Source organism: Prinia subflava, chromosome 1 (assembly GCF_021018805.1).
Source record: "Prinia subflava isolate CZ2003 ecotype Zambia chromosome 1, Cam_Psub_1.2, whole genome shotgun sequence".
NCBI lineage: Eukaryota > Metazoa > Chordata > Aves > Passeriformes > Cisticolidae > Prinia > Prinia subflava.
The window spans coordinates 34,142,673-34,167,608 of NC_086247.1; the positions used below are offsets into that span (position 1 = coordinate 34,142,673).

Consider the following 24,936-nt stretch of genomic DNA (forward strand, 5'->3'; position numbering starts at 1 on the left):
AACAGTTCAGTCCTCTTCAATGTACATCACTGAGATACTGAGGGAATAACATAATTTCAAAGTCCCAGTGGACTTCAGCCAAATGTGAGAGACAGCTTAAGCCCGAATGTCATAGAACTCCAAAAGGGCTGCAGATTAATTACTCAGCATTATGATGTGTAAAAAATGAGTCCCTTGATATAATTTTGTCCCAGACCTCAACTGTATGACCCTTTAACTTTTACAAACACATGTGAATTAACAGTTACAGTTCTCAGCTTTTTGAAGTCAAGAAGATCCTTTCCACTATGATGTTATCTGTCACTAATCTAGTTCAGCCACCTGCTTAACTGCACATACTTAGAAAGTCACCAGCATGGGAACAGTCCTCTACGCATCTTGTCTTACATATAAAAAGTGATAACTGAAACCAGAATATAGCCCTGGTTAACATTCTTTTTCTTCTTTGCACATACATTTCTTTTGAAATGGATAACAATGTAATTATTTCTTTTAGTCAGAATATAAAAGAATTCTAGCTGAAACCTTCATTGACTCATCTAGGAAATGGTGGTTTTTTTAAAGAAAATATGCAAAAAGTCAGATTTTTGCTGACTTTTCAGCAGAAAATCATGCTTTTAATATCTAAATAAACCAACCAAACCGTGAAAAAGGTTCACTTGAACACAGCTAAAGATGGATGGTTTTGTTCTGCATTTTAAATATGGCGTACACCTTAAATTATCTGCTATAAATAGAAGAACTGTTTTCCCATGCTCCTGACTTTGGAGCAAGAAGTTTTGTAATTTTTTAAGAAAGGGCTGAATAAACAAAGAATACTGAACTCTGAGGAGAACAAATTAAAGAGCTATATGTAACAATGCCCTGCAATTCAGTGATGGCAGAAAGCCATGATTTGAAATTAGTTATACTGCATATAAGTTGTGTAAAAAGCATCAAAGCAGTTAATGGATTCATGTGGTACATAATAAAAAAAAAAAATCAGTCGCAGTACCAAACAGTTACTGACCTGAAAAATATAGCAATGAAAAATACCTGTATTTCCTGATAAAAAGTAAAGTTCTTTTGTTACCTTCAAAGGAAAACTAGAACATCCTTCCCATGTAAAACAGTCATATCCTCAAATTTTGAGCAGTTCTGGAGAATGTAGCCTAACCATCATACCAAATATAACACACACACTGTCAGCAAATTGCAAAATGAGAATTAAAATAAAAGCCATTTCTGCAGAAGCATAGTACTTTAAATACCAAGATGTGCATATTGAACTTTCTCTCAGTGGTCATTACTATAACATGATGATATTATAATCACTACAAGCATGGCTACTCCTCACATATGTCAGGATTATACCTCAGAATCTCACATTCATTTATGTAACACCCTACCCAAACTGGAGGTCCTGTTCATGAGCCTTCTTAGTTTTGGTGAACTGCAGGATGGAAAAATATTCCAGGTTTTGCATGGTACAAAACTAGAATGAACTCTTACAATCAAGTACTTATTTAAAAAACCCCAAAAGACTAGTTTGTAGAGAGATAATTTTCTACCCAAATGTGAAGACATTAGAAAATTCCTATATACTGCCTCCTTGGTTCCAGATACCTTCAGAGATTCAAGTGTTTGGAAGAAAAGACCTGTACATCTATTGGATACATTTTGCTCACTATCTGCACAGAGATTAACAAAAAAATATATCTGTATGTGATAATGAGTATTATAGGCCATTCTCTTCTTTCTTATAAAACAAATGCATGTATTAAACTTAAAACTACTGAAAAAGAAAAAATCTAATCATTCACAATTAATTACTCAGAATTTTTTTTTTTTTTTTTTTTTTTTTTTTTTTTTTTTTTTTTTTTTTGCCATGAGCATGGTAAAGCACTGGAACAGTCTGCCCCGAGATGTTGTAGAATCTCCACCTTTAGGGAGAGTCAAAATCCACTCAGAAGAACCTGCTATGGCTGATTTTTTTGAGCAAAAGGTTGGGCTAGATAGGTTGGCTCCAGCAGTCCTCTCCAACCTCAATTATTGTGTTTCTTTGAAGACTATAGTAAGGATGCAACAGAAATATAGAAAGCAAAAAGAGCAGCATGTGTTTTCCTGATTTTTAGATTAAGGTCCAACCTGAAAAAAAAACCCATGCGAGAATTCATAAACTCAAAGAAAGATGAGTTATTCTGAGATTGTGAATTTCCCATGCTTTGATCCCACATAAAGTTCCACAGAGCAGAAACTGTGAACAAATATTGAAATCTATGATTGCCTTTTAAGCATCATACACTGAAACTTTGAAAAATAGCAGAAAAGAAATTATTAAGTAAATCTTATGTTATTAATTAAATACAATTAGTAATTCCAGGAAAGGGAGGCAGCACCAAGCATCAAGTCTTCTAGAATGCAATTTAAGATACAATACAGTCTAGCGGAAAATTACAATCAAATCCTCTGAAGAGGTAAAAAATTCACATTACACAAGCTTTGAGTAGTCAGTAAGCAAAAAAAAATCTACTGAAGTTAAAACTGTGATACAGCTAGGAAAAAGAAGAACCAGATGAAAGGCAGTGAAGCTGATTCTGTTCCTTTTACAGAAATAGATTCTGCAATTAGAACCTGGAGGGGATTTATGCAGGAAACCAAATTATTTACTCTAAGCACCTGAAGCATTTGATTTCATGGAATTTGGATGCAGCTGGCAGTTTATTCACATGCATTTATGGTCTTCCTTACATTTCTTCTGAAAGTTTCACGTTAAACCCTAATGAACCTTCAAACAGCTGCTGAATACTTTAGCATCAAACACAGGGAGCAGTTTCTGCCTAATCTCCTTTTGATTTTTTATAATAAAAAAGTTCAGAAAATACACATAATTTTTTGCAGTTACCCAGTAGCTCCATTGCATCATCTTCATTGTCAATGTCTTCTTCAGTTACAGATGGAGCTGTGCTTTGAGCAGAATCAAAGGAATCCTGAGAAAGCATGGCAGCCAGCAGTTTCTTATGTTGCTGCTGTTGATGTTTTAATCCTTTGGTCTTTGGCTCCATTTTTAAGCTGTGAGGGAGGAAAGCACAACTTTCTCTTACTGGTGCACTCTTCAAAATGCATCACTCATTCCCTGATCATTGGATGTTCTAAGACATTTTGTGTTTTCAGTTTTTACTTGAAGTTTAGATTGAATTTGGGAAATTTCCCATTGACTTTATAGGCACTAATCAAGTCTAAATAAGCTACACATATAGAGCAACAGAATGTCAATTAACAATCAGTATTGCTAAGGCACTGATGCACAGCAAAAAGTTGACAACGAAGAACTGCTCCCTTGACTGGTTAGATACCATTACCCCACAGGACTAAGGGCTTTATATTTGTAACAAATCTCCTGATTTGTTGAGTTATGTCTCTGACCTAAATAACAGAGAACTGGAATTGCACAGATGTTGGAAGGATCTAAGGCAGGACTTGCTACAGTTTGCCATCTCTGATTCCTTACTGTATCAACATAAAACAGACAGAAGTTTGGTGCCCCACATGAGGGCACCAAATGAGCATACCACCAACACCTCAGACTGTCCTTACTGTCTGTTGCAGGAGGGCAGAATTGTTGCAAATGTATGATTTTTAGCACAATCAACAATTGTTCATTTCTCCAGCAAAGATAAACACTAATAAGACAAAGTGCACCTTGAGGATAAAAAACAGACTTTGAATTTAGGACATCAGGTTATGGATGGGGCCTCTGCAAGCTCTAGTTCATTTCACACTCTAAGAGACAGGAGTATCATACTAAAAACCACTCAAATGCCTCATTGTGTAGATACATTATCCCTGGGGGAATATTTCCAAGGGCCTTGCATCTTCTCAGAATTCCTGTAAGAATTTTTTCTTGTAGAAAACTACTAACAGTGACTTAGAAATGAGTTTAATCCTATTTTCATGGAGTTCGAATTTCTGAAATATGAGCTCAGTACCAGAAGGATTGCCATCAGCATTTTTCTATGGTCTTTTATCACTTATTAATACCTTGCCTTTCTTCCTTACAGCAGCAACATAGAGCACTACAAAGCCAGTGACAAACACAATCTTTCCTCTGCAGCAATCCAGAACATTAAGGACAAAAAGGTGACTCTTCATCCACTTGATAAGATATCACTAATACAGCTACCTCAGACTGGCTACACTGTCCTTCCCAGTCAAAGCAGTAGTGACACCTGTCCTTTCAGATTCTCTTTTTTTTTTTTTCCCCTTTTTTTTGTTACTGGGCCAGGCTTTCAAACATATGACGTGTGCTTCCATTGCTCATCACCACAGGAATGCATGTATTTTAGGAGGAATTGGTGGTTCTGTCACACCAATGACACTCTACCAGTAATTTGTCAATGTCTAATCCTTTGGATACTTATATAGTATTTCATATATGTACCATTTCCTTATGTTTAGTGACAGGTAAAACAAAACAAAACCTGAAAATAATGGAACAATTACAGTTTTGACTTTCCCATTCTTACATTTTAACTGAGCATTACAATTAGTTCTAAGCATTTGCTGGCTTATCCATAAATCCTGATAAACAGTGATCAATCACTTTTTATTAAAGTGTTGCTAAATAAAATTTAACAAGATAAAACTGGAAACATTGTAGGTGGATTTTGCAAATTTCCCTCTCTTTCATTTGCCAAAATGAAACTTATGTTTACAAAATTCAACTTAATTATTTAAGGCTACATTAACTATGAAATAGATTACTGAAATACAGATGACATAGCCAAACTTTCTTTACACCTGATAACATCACTCTTTTGAGAGCAAAACATACTCTTCCCACTATTTTTAGATGTACTAGTTAATTGCTACATTAAAACTAATTTATTATTACCTAGTACAGTCTCATGCATTTGGTGTGTCATCAATTCCAAAATTCTGCTAAAAGCACTTCAATTCACAGTAACACTAAATCAGACTTTGAAGCAACTGGCAGTTATTAGTGAACTATTATTAAAAATTCAGATGAATTTTTAATTCATTAAAAAATTTTTAATTCATTTAAACCCATCAACGTGGGTTTTTTAAACTTCCATATATAGTTAGCATTAATTTTAGTATCACCACTATCTTGAAGTTCTGCAACTTTATGATTCCTTTGCAAGACTGCAAACACGATTTTTATAAATGCCATACAAAAGCTGATGAAATGCTAATAAAGCAAAGAATTATCCCAGACATAAAATCAGTCATCCAAATGTAAATCCATATGCTGAACGTAATTTAGCAGTTACTCATTTCCACTAAAAATCAGTACTCCCACTTAGCAATACATATTTTTCAATAGGCCTTCAGCACTTAATGCACCTAAAAACAGAGATATCAGTATCCCGTGAGGCTTTCCTGTCATCAAGTTCCCCATATTCTCCTTATTCACACATCACGCAACCTGATGTTGTCATGATACTCAACAAGATTCATCAAATACTATTCTCGAAGCCATTAATCACATTTTTAACTATAGCATTAGTTGTGAGGTTTCTCACAGCTTGTACCACCCTCTACAAAGAGAAAAATGTGCTGCTTTGAATCATCTTTGTTGCTCAGACCTAGACCTCTTTGCTCCCTTCTGGAAATTAGAGAGATGCTTATTTCTTTTCCTTTCTATTGACAGAAAGGATACAATATCCTCAGTTTGCCCTGAGACATGGAACAGATCTTTATTCAACGCCTTGACTGGGCTGCTGAATAAGGAAAAAGAAACCCAAGTCTGCACAATCAAGCTGCAGTGCCAGTTGCTGACTCCATTATTTTCCCAGGAACTGCACTGGAGAGACCCAGAGTCTGAGTTGTGTTGGTTCCTGTCCAAGGTCTGGCTGAGGGACCATTGCTACATGCTGCTACTTCTTTGAAATAGTAGTACTGGCAGCTACCCCCACGATAATCTAATTAAATGAAGTACTCATGGATAACAAATACTCCCAAGATGTGAGCAAAGTTAATGAATGTAGTCTGTAAGAGCACAGCTAATGACGCATTAGTTTTGGTGTGACAGGGAGGTGAATTCCAATGTAGAAGGCACATGGAAGAATGTGAAGGAATACCTTAGACCTTTTCAAAGGGAAAGAAGAGAGTTTCTTCCTTCTAAAAAGAAGGGAAGAAAAAGGTGTCTGCTGCAGTCAAAATACTAGTTATAACCCAGGAGATATGCTACAAGGCTAGGGGGGAAATGTAGGTGTTTAAGCCAATTAACAGAGGCAGTGCAGAAGATTTACACTTCAAAAGAAAGACATGAATCCCTTTTAAAGCAAGGCTGTGAGTATCTAACCTTCTGTGATAAATGTATCTTTAAATCATGGAAAATGGACTCCTTGTATTATAATCTCTTCCACATAGCTGAAGCACAAACTCTTTCAGTCAAGCACAATAAATCTTCAGAAATTATTTACTGCAGAGAACAAAATTTTCTCTTTGAGAAAGACTATTATTAACACCAAAAAACTAAGAAGTGAAATGAAAACTAATTCAGGAAGTCCTGTTAAAAATAACAAAGATGCTGTTTCCCTTGTCTATCTCTCCTTTGAATGAAAAAAATCAGATTTATCACTAACGTGTCAAGAAGATTAATAAACAGTTACTATCAGCCCTGGAAAGATGGAAGGGTATGAAGTATCTGAATGAAGCTATACATCACAACATTATTATACAATGGACCCCAACCATGTCAAAATATACTTAGCTTTTCACTTGGGCATAAATCCATAGGTTTGCAAATGGGTTTTAAGTTAATCATATAGAAAAGCATGAGAAGAAAAAGTCACATATTAATGACTTCTATTTATTCTCCATCTGCCCACACTATGGCATGGGAATGCAAAAGCCCTGCACTGTGCCCTCAGAAATGGAATTTTTGTAACAAAGACAGCTCTGTTTCACAAAATATAAAGTGTCTAGGCCAGATCAAAAACCCACCTTCCTCCAGGACTGCTGCTATCCTCACTGTCCCACTGCTCATTTTTATTTCTTGGTATTGGTGGCTGCAGCATCTCAGCAGCCAGAGGGTCTGCATCATTCTCTTCACGGCCAATCCATTCTCCGATCACACGAGGTCTGAGAAGAGGGGTATTAAAACCTGCTGTGTCCTGAAGATAAAATAAAAAAAGAAACAATGCACTGTTTGTTCTCAACCAAAGATGTAAACAGAGAAAGAAAAGAAAAAAAATAGAAAGTACAAAACCAATACATTGCACTATCATTTCAGAGGGCTACAAAATACCCAGAAACAATGAAAGACTAATGAAAAGTTACCCATTAACAAAATTCCAAGAAGTAATTGTGTACCCTGCTGCCCTGCTAACTGAAATCACTCCTTTATTTTTTTTATTGCAACTGTAGAAAAAATTACTTTTTTAATAAATGCACAACTATTAAAACCTTCAGTGTATCTGTTCTGCTAAGCAACACATGACCATTTGTATTAAAAAACCCAACTAAAAGACTGTTGCAGATGAATAGCATCACTCTTATTTGCATTATGAATTAATGCAAAACTAATAAATACATCTGCATTTTGCATTTTAAAAATAACCCTGCTGGGCTTTACATAATGTATCTTTCTATTCTGAAAATGGTATTAACATTTGAATAAAATGCATTTCTGAAACTATTTTTAACCATTTACTGGAGGACAATAAACTAGACAGGATTACAAGAAGCAAGCAAAATGTAACTGACATATTCAAAACAACAGCAATAACTTGCACCATCATATTAGGAACTTAGATTAAAGAAACAAGTCGTCCTTAAATTATATGAAAAAGCATTCTGATGTAGTGAGTACCTCTGTGTTCAAATTTACTAGAATGGATACAGATAAAGATATGTACAACAGCATAGTCAAACGCAAAAACACACCTGTATACCAGAAAAAAAAAGATATGAAATTATGGGATAAGAACAATTATTTTTCTTTAATTAAACAGTTTATAGGCTACTAAAGACATTTCAAACACAGTCTGCCTAATTAGGAAAGATATATTCCTAACATTTAACAAGTGAAAATTATAGGAAAGCAAATCCTTGGCTGTTACCTAACCTAGTGCCTCAATAAATATTCCTGCCATGGAAGGATGCTTTCCAAACCAAAAACATCTGAAAAAGGTACAGCACACTGACTATGTAGCCTAGAAACCATATTTTCTCTCCTTCCTTAAAACAAACCACTTTTGAAATCTCCTCGTAATTGAAACAGATACAGTAAAAACAGTTTGAAGTAGAAGCCTCTACTGAAATGAAAGTAATAAATAAATAAATACAACCAAAAAAAAAAGGCTGCAAAGTGCTTTCAATATGAATATATTTACCCTCCTTTGGCTAGATGCTGCAATTTTGCTGAGCACAAGAACCTCTATTTTGAGAGTCAAATGTAACACAGGCCCTGGATCTGACTCGCTCACCCTTGTTCTTTTGTTTGCTTTCCGCAGTGTGCCTATGAAAGCTTTACCAGACTCCTCTCCCCATACCTCTGTCCAGGTTTGTCCATCACTTGACTAATTCACTTTTACACAATGCTTCTTTTCTGCAAGGACCACAGAAAATTGAATCCATGGATTCCGATGTTTTAGGATACTTAACCATTGGTATTGGGTTTTTTTAATGTACTTAAAAATACATGTTTTGTGCATCTATTTGAGCTGTGGCATAGTCAGGTAATGTAGAGTAGATGACAGTCACCTCTGGCCACTTGAGAAGAGTAACTTGTCACAGGTGTGACGATTGTGGCTTAGGAAAAATATTATTTCACTGCCCATAATGCCTCCATTACACAAGGTGCTTACATTAGTTTAAATATTAACCATCTGGCCCCTTCTGAAATTTATTCCTGTTATTCTAGCTATTCTATCCCTTCTCTTTCTCCCTTAGGATAATTTCTAATAATTAATAAAAATTGTTCCTGGAACTAGTTAGTTAGAATAACTTGCATTGTCAATCTTGCTAAAAGCTTTCAGTCCCTTAAATGAAAATGCAAAGCACCTAAAAATTTGCTCATAAGTTTTTCCTGACATCACACACTGCAAAATCAACATCTGAATAAATAAAACATGAATTCTGTGACTGTCCTTGCTATGCTAATTTCTTTCATAGGCATTTTAGGGATAAAGTAGCACTTTCATACTCTACTTAACAGAAATGTAATTTACATTACATAGTCATGCTTTGCCTCACTTTATCGCCTTACTTTCCTTTTTGAACTGTGTTAGATTTGTACACTATGATTTTGTTGGTGGAGGGTTAAAAAATATAATTTCTAGATTGAGTAATGTATAGGGGGAGGAAAGTAGAGAACGTACAACTGGAACTTACGCAGCTAGCTGGGAACAAGCGTCAGTTTCTGTAAACAGCTCCATGCTATTGTTTTAACCAAATCAAGTGTGGATCAGGGTAGAAGCGTAGGTATGATTTAAGATAGTAACTAAGGAATAAGATAATCAGTATCTAAAAGTAGGGGTTAGTTAACATGTGTATAATTTAAACTATAAAAATCACGAATCGACTCTGTATGCTTTGGACATCAGATTTGGGTGTATTATCACCCCGGTGTCCCGCGCGCTGGAATAAAGAACCGCATATGATCGCCTCTGTGTGGTTATATGTTTTCCTACGCTAACATTTTTGGCGACCCAGATGGGACTTTGTGGGCGCAGCCAGGACCCCGCGACCCGATCACGCTCCAGCCGGCACCGGGTGATTTCTCGGGGAGCCCATCGGAGCCGCGACCCTCGCCGCTCACAACGACCCCTGGTGAGAGGTAAGGTTCTTTATTCTCTGGTCTGGGGGCCTGCCATTAAGACGCAGCGAAAGCTACGCTTGGTTGGGCAAAAGGAATTCCTGGTAGTATTGCCTAGGCAGCCGTCCGTCAGACATCGCGAAAGCATTGCAAGTTCGGCATCTGTGGTTTTTATGTATCTGTAATATGGAGAAACTAAAAGAGTTAAAAGAGGTTTTGGGCAGCAATAATGCCTCTATACCAAGTTCTTCTCCGTTGGGTTGTTTGTTGGCACATTGGAAAGAGGGGAATTTCGGTCAGGAATTACGAAAAGATAAGTTGATTGAATATTGTAATGTTCACTGGCCAAAATACGCTTTGCCTGAAAATCAGAGGTGGCCGAAAAACGGGTCTTTGATGTGAAGGTTATTATGCAACTTAGATGGCTTTGTACACAAGATGGAAGGGTAGAACAATTACCATATATTGACTTATTTCTGTGCTTGCTTGAGAAACCGGTTTTGCGGCTTGACAAAATGAAAGCAATGAAGCTTGAGAATAATAAGTGTCTAGCTTGCGTCCAAAATAAGCATTGTATAGAACATGCAGTTTTAAGTGAAATTTTAGGGGAAAAAAGAGATGAACTGGAATCGGAATTATTGGTATCTCCCATGGCTCCCGGAACCACCACGGCCCCCTCAACACCAAGTTCTACCCCGCTCACCCTGACCCCACCTGATTCTCTTACACCCCCCTCGCTCGCGCCAGCACAATATGTTTCACCCCCACCTTTGTCTGCTGATCCTCCTCTGCCTGTGCCAGCCGCTCCTCCGCTTGCACCTCCTCTGCCTGCTCAGAGAACCCCCCCTTCTCCACATACACCTGCTCAAAGCTATCCTGCTCCCCCGCCCACACTCGCTGAAAAAAAATATACTGATCTTCAAGTAGACAGTGAGCAAGGAAGAACTCAGCTTGCCTTTATTTTTCTGGGTCAGGCACAAGAAGATATTAAGAAAAAGCTACAGAAACTAGAAGGTGAAGAGTTAAGAAACTTAGATAAACTCCTAGAGGTTGCCTGGAAAGTTTATAATAACAGGGACAGAGAAATTGTCAAGAAACAGGGGCAAAGCCTTTTGGCAGTCTTACAGAGACAGGGGCGGGGGCGTGGTAGAGGTGGTCGTGGCGTTAATAGAGGTGGCTTTGGCAGAGGTTCTGGTCATGGTAGATTAAGTCTGAATCAGTGTGCATATTGTCGGATGGAGGGACACTGGAAAAGGGAGTGTCCAAACCGGTTTAGCCAGAATGGTCAGCCTCAGTTAGACAGTATGTTTAATCAAAGTGGTGAGCATCAGCTGGAAGGTGTAGCCAGGGTCATAGTTTTACATGAGAGAGAGCCAGGATCAAGAGAGCCCATGGTGACTTTACATTTAGAAAGAAAAGACGTAGATTTTCTCATTGACACGGGGGCCACACATTCTGTACTAAATTATCTTGAGGGGCAAATCGGGAACAAGTCAGCAGCAGTCATTGGAGCCACAGAGAAGGAGGAGGTACGGCCATTCTTGCAACCCCTAGAATTGAGCTTTGAAGATAAGATCTTGACCCATGAATTCTTATACATGCCAGACTGCCCAACTCCGCTCTTAGGGCGCGATCTACTAGCAGCACTGGAGGCAGTAATTACTTTTGAGAATGGTGAACTCGTAATGAAAATTCCGGAGTCTAAGACAGGAAAGATTTTGATGATAAAGGAAAAACCAATTTCTAATATTCCTAAAGAAGTAGAAGATGCAGTAATTCCCTCTGTCTGGGAAACAGATGTACCTGGAAAATCTAAATTGGCACAACCGGTACATGTAGAGTTAAAAGAAGGAGCAAAGGCTGTACGAATCAAACAATACCCTATAAAACCAGAAGCACGACAGGGAATAGCAAAGACCATTGATAAATTTTTAAAATATCGAATTCTAGAAGAATGTAAATCAGAATACAACACCCCAATTTTCCCAGTGAAGAAACCCAATGGTGAGTATAGACTTGTACAAGATTTAAGAGGTATAAATGAAATAACAAAAGACATTCATCCAGTGGTTGCCAATCCCTATACATTGTTAGCATCCGTAAAAGAGATATATAAATAGTTTACTGTAATTGACTTAAAAGATGCTTTCTTCTGTATACCCCTTGACCAAGAAAGTAGGAAACTATTTGCCTTTGAGTGAGAACATCCAGAAAGTGGAAGAAAAACTCAGCTCACCTGGACTCGATTACCGATGGAGTACAAAGGGTCGCCCACTCTCTTTAGAAGTCAACTGGCAAAAGAACTAGAAATCTGGACCAGAGAAGGGCAAGTACCAAGAGACCAATATTTATTACTCCAGTATGTAGATGACATTTTGATTGCAACAGAGGAAGAAATGACCTGCATAAAAGTAACCATTGAGATCTTAAATTCACTAGGAATGGGAGGGTATAAGGTATCCAGAGAAAAAGCACAAATTGCCCAACAGACTGTGATTTACCTGGGATGTGAAATCTCACAAGGGCAGAGAAAACTGGGTACTAATCGTATTCAAGCTATCTGTGCTATTCCAGAGCCTCAGAATCTACACGAGCTGCGGATCTTCCTCGGAATGACAGAGTGGTGTCGCCTGTGGATCATGGACTATGGACTGATTGCAAAACCCTTGTACGAGGCTCAGAAGACGCAGCCGTTCACCTGGGGCAAACCACAGAAAGAGGCCTTCCAGAAGTTAAAGGAAGCACTGACAACTGCTCCTGCTTTGGGGTTACCTGATCTGTCTAAAGACTTTCAGCTGTACGTGCATGAAAGGCAGCGACTGGCACTGGGAGTCCTGACCCAACGACTGGGAAGCTGGAAAAAGCCGGTGGGTTACTTTTCCAAACAACTCGACAACGTAAGTGCCGGATAGCCTTCATGTCTGCGGGCAGTGGCAGCTACCGTGCTGCTGATACAGGAAGCCAGGAAGCTCACAATGGGAAGACACATAGATGTCTATGTGCCACACATGGTAACTACAGTCCTGGAACAAAAGGAGGGCCATTAGCTCTCTCCAAGCCGGATGATGAAGTTTCAGGTAACCCTGACTGAGCAGGATGATGTTGCACTAAAAACAACTAACCTCTTGAATCCAGCTCTATTTCTAGGTGCCACAGCTGAGGAAGGCCCATTAGAGCATGACTGTCTAGAAGTCATCGAGCACACTTATTCAGCAAGAACAGATCTGAAGGATGTCCCCCTAGAGCAACCAGAGTGGGAACTCTTTACAGATAGAAGCAGCTTCATGGAGAACGGAGCCAGATACGCAGGATATGCGGTAACTACAATTGATGTAGTAATAGAGGCAAAATCACTACCACCTAACACGTCTGCACAAAGGGCAGAACTAATCGCATTAACCAGAGCACTCGAGCTGAGTGAAGGGAAGACAGTGAATATTTGGACTGATTCCAAATATGCCTTTGGAGTAGTGCATGTACACGGAGCTTTATAGAAAGAAAGAGGACTGCTGTCCTCCCAAGAGACAAATATTAAACATCAAGATGCAGTCCTACAATTGATAGATGCAGTACAAAAACCTGAACAAGTAGCAATCATGCACTGCAAAGCACATCAATCAGGCAACTCCAAAATTTGTGAAAGAAATCGAAAAGCAGATTGGGCAGCCCGTCAGGTAGCGCGAGAGGTGCAGAAAACAATGGCGTTGATACCATCAAGACTTAATATCTCTCAATTTAATTTGCCTCCGAAGCCAAACTATACAATCGAAGATGACAGACTAGCACAACTGCTGAAGGCACAGAAGAACGCAGAAAGGTAGTATGTAACCGCACAAGGGCAAATAATAGTACCTCCTTTGGTAATGAGAGAAATTTTACAAGTAAAACATAATGAGTGTCACTGGAGTGCAGAGGCGTTAGTAAAGTGGTTAAGACAATACCTAATCTCAGTACGGATGCAAACAATGGCCAAGTCAGTAATGTCTAAATGTGAAATCTGTCTGAAAAACAATCCCGTAGCTAGACGACAGGCACAGTTAGGCAGAATTCGGATAGGAATAGAACCAGGAGACTATTGGCAAGTAGATTTTGCAGAACTGCCAAAAACTCGGGGATACAAATACCTGTTAGTAGGGGTTGACACGTTTTCTGGATAGCCAGACGCCCTTCCCTGTCGCACAAACCAAGCAAAGGAAACAGTTAAGTAGTTATTACAGGAGATCATTCCCAAGTTTGGGGTGCCCCTAGGGATATCATCAGACAGAGGCCCACACTTCATAGCCACGGTGGTACAAGAGGTAAGCAAGTTATTGAGATTATCTTGGGACCTCCACACACCATGGAGACCCCAGTCAAGTGGGCAAGTAGAAAGAATGAACCAGACACTGAAGAGGCAGATCAGTAAAATATGCCAGGAAGCCAAACTGCAGTGGCCACAGGTTTTGCCGATAGCATTGCTGAAGGTTCAGATAAAGCCTAGGAGTAAGATGTCAGTTAGTCCTTATGAAATATTGTATGGGAAACCATATGAATCTCCTAACCCCAATCCAAATGTTCATGTCACAGAGAAACAAGATGTGTATAATTATGTTCTGTCCCTCGGGAAAACTCTAGCTCGGCTCCGAAGTGTTCTCGTGTGGAACAGACCACTGGCCCTGGAGAATCCAGTCCACAATATCGAACCAGGAGATGAGGTATACATCAAAACCTGGAACGAAGAACCACTAAAAGAGAAGTAGACTAGTCCCCATCAGGTACTGCTAACCACCTTTACAGCAGTCAAAGTGGCTGGAGTGGAACCCTGGATACACTACACACGTGTGAAGAAGGTCCCTCGTAGAGTCCAGTCGTAGGCTGTAGAAACTTTTGGACCAACAAAGCTGAGGCTGAAACGTCTGTAACTGTTCAAATGGTATTGGTAACTGTGCTCATGCTCTTCCTGTGAGTAATGTTAATTTCATAGATACTAATGTCACCAGTAGAGATTGCTGTTACTTTGAGATATAGAATACAGATATTCTATATCTGTATATTGAGATACAGAAGGGTCAACTAACAACTCTTCATTCTAGAATGAAGAGAGAGATACAGGCAAAAACACAAGTAATAGAAATTTCTAATGAAATTCGGGCTGAGAATGTAATGATTAGATTGGTCAGAGACTTTGCCAAAATGCATAATACCAGCAGAATAACGGCCTGTCTGCCAATACCAAAGGCAGCAGGAGACCCAGTAAGCTGGGGAATAATAACATCAAAATTACCTGAAATAAGAGGGAACAAAACAATTAACTGTAAACAAGTACCAGAGTCAAGGGTGGTGGTCAGAGAATACTGGAAGATAACAGAAGATTCCTATATGCAACCCATGAGAAAGTCAGAGTACATTCTTAGTAATGGCAAATTGGGACAAATCATAGAGTGGTGGGTTAAAGACCAAGACCTTGCAAAATGGCAATGTTAGTTTCTACGCTATCAAAAGATCAGGGACAACACTACAGAAAGTGTTGTAGTGTAGAAATGTGAAGAGAAGGATTAGAAAGGACTAAAACCTTGAGACAGTGCATGGTCTGTGAGCATCCTCCAGAAATTTCAATATATAGAAAGCACACCCTGGTGCATTAAATAGAAAGGCTCTGAAAATGAGACAGATCCCACAGTGGCAAATACTGATACTAGCAGTCAGAAAGAGGCAAATAAGGTAAGTTGGTAGGTATGTAAGAAAATTTATGATTGCACCTCTGACAATCTAGAAATGAAACAGTGGTCACCATTGGCAATAGCCTTACGAATTGGTTGTGCCTGCAAGAAAATTAAACACAAACAAGGCAAAATAGATTCTAAGATTATAGTAAGATGTAGCAAGAGTACAATTCGAAGTCCAGGACCATTTGTATGGGCAATGAGTGATAGCACATGGACAACACACTTGCCTATGGACGGGGAGGTAAGAGAAATCACCCTGGGCCTTCCCACTTTATGTCCAATTTGGAAGAAATCCCCATTTAACAAGAGCAGTGAAGCCTTGCAAATAAAAGCAAAGCGAGACGTCTCAGAAGACAAGAACCCAGATGACACTTAGAAAGAACCCTCTAGTGGAGTAAAGATTGGGTGGGCCCTAGAATCCTTGTTTGGTCCCATTGCAAATTATCGAAATAGAAAAATGCTATATAGACTCACAGGTCAGGTAGACAGATTAGCAAGAATCACACGAGAGAGATTTAGAGAACTCAATGTGCAATTACAAGCCACCACCAAAATGACCCTGCAAAATCGTTTGGCTTTAGATATGTTACTTTTGAAAGAACACGGAGTGTGTAGATATTTAAAGGGACAAATCGACCATTGCTGCATCCACATCCCAAATGTAACTGCAGATGTAGAACATGACATCAGTCAGTTAAAACAAATAGAGCATGAAGCACAAAAAGAACAAAAAGATTTAGCTACTAGCTGGTTGGGTAAAATCTTTAAAGGATTAGGATAAAATGTGAGTTCATAGATAAAGTCTATCCTTGAAAATCTGATAATTTTACTGATTATATTTTTAGTAATTTGGTTAGTTTACAGAATCCTGAAGAAAGAGATACAGAAAAAAGCATCTTGGAACAGGACCATAATGAAGGCATTGGCACGGAACCCAGCACCTTCAATCCGCAACAACATCCCGGACAAAGCCTATGACAACAGAAGATTTGAAGATGAACATCCAGTATAAACTCTGAAGCCTAATGGACTGTATTAAGTGAAAGCATTTACACTTAGTATATTAGAGTAAAAATACTTTCAAAGGGGGGAATGTTGGTGGAGGGTTAAAAAATATAATTTCTAGATTGAGTAATGTATAGGGGGAAGAAAGTAGAGAACGTACAACTGGAACTTACGCAGCTAGCTGGGAACAAGCGTCAGTTTCTGTAAACAGCTCCATGCTATTGTTTTAACCAAATCAAGTGTGGATCAGGGTAGAAGCGTAAGTATGATTTAAGATAGTAACTAAAGAATAAGATAATCAGTATCTAAAAGTAGGAGTTAGTTAACATGTGTATAATTTAAACTATAAAAATCATGAATCGACTCTGTATGCTTTGGACATCAGATTTGGGTGTATTATCACCCCGGTGTCCCGCGCGCTGGAATAAAGAACCGCATATGATCGCCTCTGTGTGGTTATATGTTTTCCTACGCTAACAATTTCAGTGACCTAACTGATTGTGCTCCTTTCAACTGTATAAGCAGCCTTAGTGAAAACACCAAATGGAGAATCAGAGACAGCTCTACTCAGAACAGCAGGATGTTTATTTGGCAGTCTATTTCAAAGACTGCAAAATATTGAGATGAAGTATTCTGTTCTCAAACAAGATTTTATAGCTTTGTTGTTTTTTTCATATAAACTTTAGAATCTCAATTGATTTCCAATTTATATTCACCCACTGATAACAGAAGAGATTGACAATGACATCACTGTGCACAGTAATACTTTCAGCACAGGTAGGTATTTAAATCTCCACTAAAATGAAGAGGAGTGCAGTCCATGTGTTTCATGGTGCAGTCCAGGTGTCATCCACTTATCCACATCAGTGGCTACAAATTTGACACACTCAAGGTTCATTTATGTAGAGAAAAGGAAAAGAAGGGAAAGACTGACAGACATCTGATTCTCCTCTTCACGTTGGGCTGAGATGTGGTTGCTGGATGCAACCTCTACCCGAGAGCACAACATTTGTGTATCTATTTATTTACACAACACTTAAAAAGCTCATTATTCCTATTTTCTGATACAGATTTTGAGGGAATCTCCACAGTGAGAAATACTTTGGGATGAGAAGAAATTTGTTTATTTTTATGACTTAAGAATAATTGTTTCCTCTATTTTATTAACTGTAACCTGTTTTCATTTTTGAGTACTACATATAAAAAGAAAGTATGCCCTAGACAGCATAGAATTTTTTTTTCTATTCTATTATTCTATTATAGGTTAAAATCTACTATTAATTTTTAGATCTTCACTTGGGTCTAACTCTGGATGTCTAATACTTAAGTGCCTCCCATTATTAATGTTTGAAATGACTGAAAGGTATCATTGGGAATTCCAGACAAATGTCACAATATAATGACAAGTCTACTCTTCAGTGTTTTTCTCTAGAGTTTTTTTCAGCCTAGAACTCTGTGAATATCAATAAAAAAGGCAAACATCCTAGCTCTTCTTTGTTTACATTAAACCCTTCATGTTACACATGGAAGTGTGCAGTTTCCCAAAATCCTTCAATAGTTTCTGTTCAGTGGCAATGAGGGTGAGTCAGTTCAGAAATTTGTATTATATTAACTCTGCATTTTAGTTTTACAATATGTGACTGACAAGGCATCCCTTCTTATTTTCTTTCCTTACACCGTGTACTTGCAGTGCCAGTTTCTGACTTTACATAGTTGCCATGGCCTAGAGATAGAGGCTGAAACATCAAAGACGACAGAACACCAAGCTCTGCAAGCCTAAAGTAAATGAAAAAGAAGGTAATATCCACAATAAATCTATTTTAATTGCAGTAATTTTAGGATTTTTTTGGCTTTTTTTGCAAGGTTACCAGTGAACTCAGAAATTTTAGAAGATTATGTCAAACTGAAAGATTCTATATTGACTGAAAGTCTGACCTTGTGTGCCTGTATTTTCTCTAACTTTGTCTTGGACAAAAGCTCTAATTAGTGACAAAAAGCTAGTACTAGCAGATATTTGACAAGAATCTATTTAAATGAAACACTCTTTCACAAAAGTGATTCAGAGCAAACTGGTTTTCCAAATCCAAATTCTTGAGTAACTAAGCAACTACCTAATTAACTGGATTACTTGGAGGAGGAGTTACATCAACCAACAATGCTGACTAAGTACTCCCTTGCAACTAGAGGTTACTGAAGCCAGAGAGAAATAAAAAAAAACCCAAAAAACCCCACCACAATCACAAACAAAAATAAAGAAACAAAAATAAAGAAACAAAAATAAAGAAACTAAAATAAAGAAACATACACGTGCATTCTCTTTTCTCTAGGTTCATAATCTAAACCACAGAGAAAACAGCATAATTATGGCCTCTGTCATAGTCTTAGTTCCCCAAAATATTCCTGTTCATCAAGAAAATAAAGCAAGGAAGAGCATAAAGTAGAATTTTATATGTCTCTCATAACATCTGTGGAATGCTGATGTTTTAACAGAATCCATTTAACAGTGCCAAGTTTGGCCATGTTGCTCTAGACCCAAGACATGCACTTGATAAGTTAAATTGTTAATCCAAACCACAGATGAATATGATTTCAAAAATTATTCAGTGCTGCCACAGTTTAGATAAGGAAGCTCTAGTATCTAGCTCTAAGCATGTATTAAAAAATTAAAACTTGACCATATATACACCTGAAAAATAAACATCACCTGTGAACACATTCAGGTGAAATAGAACCAAATTCTCTTTAATGTTGAAACAACTATTATCAGGTTATCTTTAGCTGATTTTGGTCCAAGACAAATATACATGCAGAAACAAGTCACAGGAACATATCACGAATTAGCTTGGGTACGGGACCATTCCTAGGAGGCAGGACTCCACAGAATGGTCCCAGCCATGCTTATTTTCTTAACACAGACTAATTTTACATTAATTAAGAATGTTAAACAAGAAATAGAAATGAAGTTCACTAAAGATCACAGACATAAAAAAATCACTCTTCTTCTCCAAATCTATGCTGAAAGCCTGTTGAGCACAAATGATGCACAAATGATTTAGCATGCACAAATGATGCATGCTAAAGAGTTTAATTGTTTGGGGGTTTATTTATTGTACAAATAGCTTTTGACTTCAAGAACATTCAATCTATTAACTGAATGTATATAACCTACTTCCAAGTTTTATTTTAAAAAGCCTCCCATCCCTCCAGTTTTAAATTACAAAAAATAAAGTATATAGTAACAAAAAACCCCTAACTCTTCACTCAGGCTGGATCCTGTGGAAATTCCCCAATTATGCTCTCCATTTCAGTTTTCACATCAATTTTAAAAACCAAATTTAAAAACTAACTAAATTTAAAAAACATTAATGTTTTTGAACAACAAGATATCATCGTTTAAAGACAACCAAACCAATCAGAAATTAATTGCTAAAATAGAGATGTAAAAAGTATGAGATACCAGGCTCTGGCCTAAATTGTCTTCTTCCTCCCTCAAAAAGTATCTTATAGAATTTTTCCAATGACGAAAATGTAAGAAATTGAATTCTTCATAAGTATTCTTCAGTGAAGGCATTTTATATGCACTTGTGACAGAAGGATTTGTGTCTTCATTTTACCAGCAGAAACGGAAGTTATTTTAAAAAAAGTGTTCTGTACTAGGATTATTCCCTGTGCCTTGTATACCTTTTGAACTCATTTTCCTGACAGCAATGGTTTCTGACACCAAGAACACTACGCAAGTTTCTTGGCACTAGAAGCACACTGCTGCTCACTGAGAATAGGGAAGAAAAATTGGTTCTGTTTCCATAAGGACTTAAATAAACTTAGCTTGATTACTCTTTCACTGTAGAATTTATTACATCTAACTAAAATTCATGTTAACTGTGTTAAGGTGGCCAGAAGAAAACATTTTTGTGTCCAGCAAGGAGGTTAAAGCCCGATCTTTACGACTTGTGCATTTCTGAGTAAATCTGGGCAGTAAAAATAATTTCTAAATATTCTCACAAATCATATCTGGGAATGCAGAATTCAATTTCATAAACAAAAGGTATTCAAGGCTAAATGTTTCCAAAAGTTGTCAAAGTAATCCAACAGACTATATTAAGCAAAGATGGTGTCAAGATCAAAAGTATTTCCATGGCCGCATTAAGAATTTCTTAAACTCAGTGGCTTTTTTTTACATACTTGACAGCTCATCCTTGGTCAAGATCCTAATGTATCAACATATACTGTACTTACCCATATAGCTTTCCATACCCAAACTTTGTCTGAACCCAAGAGAATGGACGTGTGCCTTATCATAATCATCTGTCTCTTTGTAATGTTCATTAGACATCTTTCATTAGTCTTACCTTATCGAGTTCATCAGAAATAGCAATGCCTGAAAACAAAACAGATTAAAAAGAAAAGAAAATATTTAGAAAACTGCTTTCTATACAAGTCATTTACTATGGTAAGTAAAAGCAAGGTTAAATATGAAAACTATACCTACTGTTCTCCACATGCTGCTGTACCATACAATATATCATATTTTGGTCCATCAGTGAAATTGCCTGGAAACAATACACTCTTCGTTTTCCTCAGCTGCAATATTATCGAAATGACTTTTCAAAAAAACTATGGAAATGAAAATGGCAGATGTGCCAGTAAAGTGACAACAAATTTAAGCATACTTCTATCTGCTTTCTAAAATTAAATCAGCAATATCAGATTTACCAATGGACACATTATTATGCAAATCTCACCCTGACCAGCATGCATAACACATTATGATGCGATTACAGGGCAATATGGACATTTCTTCTTCACAATACAAAGTGGAAATGATCCTACAAAACCAGGTGGAACTTCAGAGAACAAAGTAAAATTTCCCAAGAGAATGCAAAATATTTCCTAAATCCTCTGTACAGGAACTTGTATATTTGCTCATCTTCTTTGCAGATGCCTGCCCAAGGCTCCCCTATGCTTGCTTCCATCATGTCATGTTTCAATTATTTCTATCCTGTAACACATTAAATATACAGAATTGGTCTCAGTATTTTTAACTTTTTACAAACATCAGTATATCACAAGGAGTGCTTGAGTCATCATATATATAATGCTACCATGTTGAAAATTCTGATAAATCGGAAGCAAGCATCTCCTATATGCTTACGAGATTTGATAAGAAATATTTCCAGATCAGAACTTTAAAAACCAAAGCAAAGCTTCTCCTGGTGGTGAAGTGAAGCACCCATACATAGGAAGAACACACACTTGAAAATTATTTTCTAACTCGTATCATGTATCAAGACTCCTTCTTTGACAAAATGCAAGAGATGATATTGCAAAATATGTATTATCAGCTGAATAGACAGTTACTCCTTCTAAAAACACACTAAAGAGTGCAGCACTTTAAACAAATATATATAAACATATACATATATAAGTCTATACTATTTGGTATACCATAACTAGGGTCTTTTACTATGCTTTTCATCGTTAACTCTGTTTGGCCAATTCTCAGTTTAGATGAATTCCTTACAGAAATTTCTGTTTTTAAAGGAACAAAGTGCTAAGAGAACTGCAACTATAATTTAAAGACCTCATCAATACATAAGAAATATAGCAGGAGCTAAATAAATACTTACAGTAGCTCAATAGTACTAAAGTGGATTAAATTGGAAAAGATCCATTTTGACTAATCTTTCTATCCCTTACTGCAATTAACCAGTTTTGAGTGACTTCAGACTATTATTTAGCCTAGACACAACATCAATGCCCACAGAGTATAATAACCAAGTTGCATCAACCAGACTTTAAGGCATTATGAATTTCTTCAATCCCAAATGGACATCGTCTAAAGAGAAGATAATCACACTCTTGAAGGTAGTAAAGACCTAATTCAAGCTTCTTTTCACCTCATCTTTGCAAACCTGGCAACTATCAACCAGCTCTCCATCACATGGATGCATTTTGTATAACCAAGGTCAATCCATCCTACAGCCATGTATACTCTCTAAACAGTCAAATTACTTTTTCTCAGCTATTTCCCTTAATGTTAATATAGTTCATTTGGTTTTGATAGAGGCTTATTTCCTCATAATGGAGATTGGTGCCTTTTTCTTCTATTTTCACATATCCCTGTAAATGGATATTTGTAACTTGGGAGTGGACCGAAGGGCAATTTTAATATATATCTTTTTTCAAGTATGGTAAAAAAATATAAAAGATAATCCTGTCATTTCTAAAAATCTGTTCCAAAAAATGCCAAATGTTTTTTACTACCCATGTGCCTATGTTGCCTATCAAAGATCAGTACGACAAGTACAACGTAGCAAATGAAAAAACATACTATATGTCTCACTCAAAAAGCTCTACTAACATCTCTGATTAAATTACATATAAGACATAAAAGTTTAAAACATCCATAATCTAAATGAGTGTGCTTTTAGTAAAATGCTTTAAGTCCTATTGCTCCCTAGAACTTACTCTGAATTTAGATAAGAGACTGAACTGAGAAATTGAATTGATCAGAATGCCTCAAATTTCTTCTTTACTAAATTGGAAACAGTAGCAAGACACTAAAATGAACTCTGTTTTTCAGACAAGCATGTAGAGAATTAGCAGCTTCTGAGGACATATTGCCAAAATAAAATTTTTCAATTTTAGAAATCTTTGATCTTTGCAATCACAGAATTAAACCTGCAAACTCTTTTTAGCGCTCTCTCTTTCTGATGTGGCATCCAGAGAAAAGAAAAAGGATTCCGGGGAAGAAATTTTTTAAGAAGCTTGTTACAACAATCTTAGCAGGGTGATTCTTCTGGAGGTGGTATTTACAATGTCAATCACACAGATCTTTTTGTTATGTCTTGAGCCTCATTAATATTAACAGTACTCTTTTAGTCACTGATAACACAACTCCATTAGCAGAGACTAAGATAAATAACCCCAAAAAACACTGGATGTAAAAACACTTATTTCGTACCAAGACACTACTGTAAAACAGTTAGTGTGTGCCCAACTCTTAACAATTTTCTTTGCAATTGCCAAACTCACAGAATGTCTTGGCTGACTTTGAGAAGAGGAGCATTTGCACCCTGGGTGCAGTAGACAGAAAATCCCAACAGTGACATAATTTCTTAGGTGCAGATGTCAGGTGGAATAATATGTACTCTAGTTTTCACAAAATAATTCCTCAAAAAATTAGAACTTCCATATTTACCATAGTATTCAAAAAAACCCAAAAACACCAAAAAACAACTGAAGAAACCGTAATCCCAAGTCCTGAGAACACAACTAGAGATAGTCACCATAATTGTACAGGAGTATTTAGGACTTCTGTTAATTTCTTAACGCTTAGCAAACTCACGACTTTTCAGTAGTCAAACAGGTTACTGTCAGTTACTTTATTTTCAAGTAACACACAGACAATTTAAGATAGTTGAATTTCTATAAAGAAATGGTTGCTATCTCCAGTTCATGTAATTGCTAGTATCCAGACATCAGCATTTTTCAAAAAGAAAAGCCTTTTGTCATTTCTTTGTATAGGTGACAAAAACTAATTGATTATGCTCTCTGCACTTCCTATAATTGTTTTCATTTATCTTTTTATATATTCTAAATAGGAAAACTGTGAGTATAAAATCACAGAATACTAAAAGCAGAGGGAAATCCCATTCCATGAAACTACTAAATGGAAACAACATTGAAGTTTTAAGCAAAACATTCACAGGTATAGGTGAAATGTCCATATATCATTTCTTCAAATTATAACCTTTTCTATCAAAACTTAATCCTAATCACAAAAAAACTCCTAACACCATAAAAACTGACACATCTCGTTTATTCAACCTTAAATCCTATGGCTTTGTTAGAACAAAAGCTACTATGAACAACTATTTCTGAATTCCCTCAGCTTAGAGTATTTAAAGCCTGACTCTGTATGATGACGAATATAGAGAATGGAAGTTTTAAAGCTGCATCATCATTGCCCTGCTGCAAGACACCAAGCAGCAGATGAGAAGGGGACTGTTACAACTGCTCTCCTGCCTTTGTTGGGAGTGGTCTTCTGATGTCAAAGGCAAATCCTCCAGAAATAAAGGAGTATGCTTTACCTTTTCTCTTATAGCAGCTGTTTGTCACAGACAACATTTGCCATAGTTTTATATCATAAAGTGATTGACAACTACACAATACACCAACCACTCTTACTAACCATTCCAACTAAAGGGGTAAGAAGTTTGCTTCCCACCATCAGCTGAGTCTGATGAACAAGGTTTAACATGGTAATTATTTAGGTAGCTAGCTGCCAATTTCATGTCTCTAAAAAATCCTCCCTTTTACAAGTAATTACTGGTGCTGATTTTTGATCAGGCATCACAAGTATCCAACCCACTCAGTTGTCTGGTGAATTATGCAGACAAATTCAGGGCACTTGTTTCTGCTTTATGATTTAACAATTCTCTGTGCTGTAAGCGTGCT

At 37.2% G+C, this 24,936-nt stretch overlaps 1 protein-coding gene across 1 annotated transcript in view; it reads right to left on the bottom strand.

Moving 5' to 3' along the window:
* C1H8orf34 (chromosome 1 C8orf34 homolog) overlaps positions 1–24,936 on the bottom strand; it is a 161,144-nt gene that overhangs the window by 91,334 nt on the left and 44,874 nt on the right. The window contains exons 5-7 of the mRNA XM_063392829.1: positions 20,826–20,854; positions 6,952–7,121; positions 2,885–3,051 (exon numbers count right to left, since the gene is read on the bottom strand). Of these exons, the coding sequence (XP_063248899.1) occupies positions 2,885–3,051; positions 6,952–7,121; positions 20,826–20,854 (366 nt within the window). The remainder of the gene's footprint in view (positions 1–2,884; positions 3,052–6,951; positions 7,122–20,825; positions 20,855–24,936) is intronic.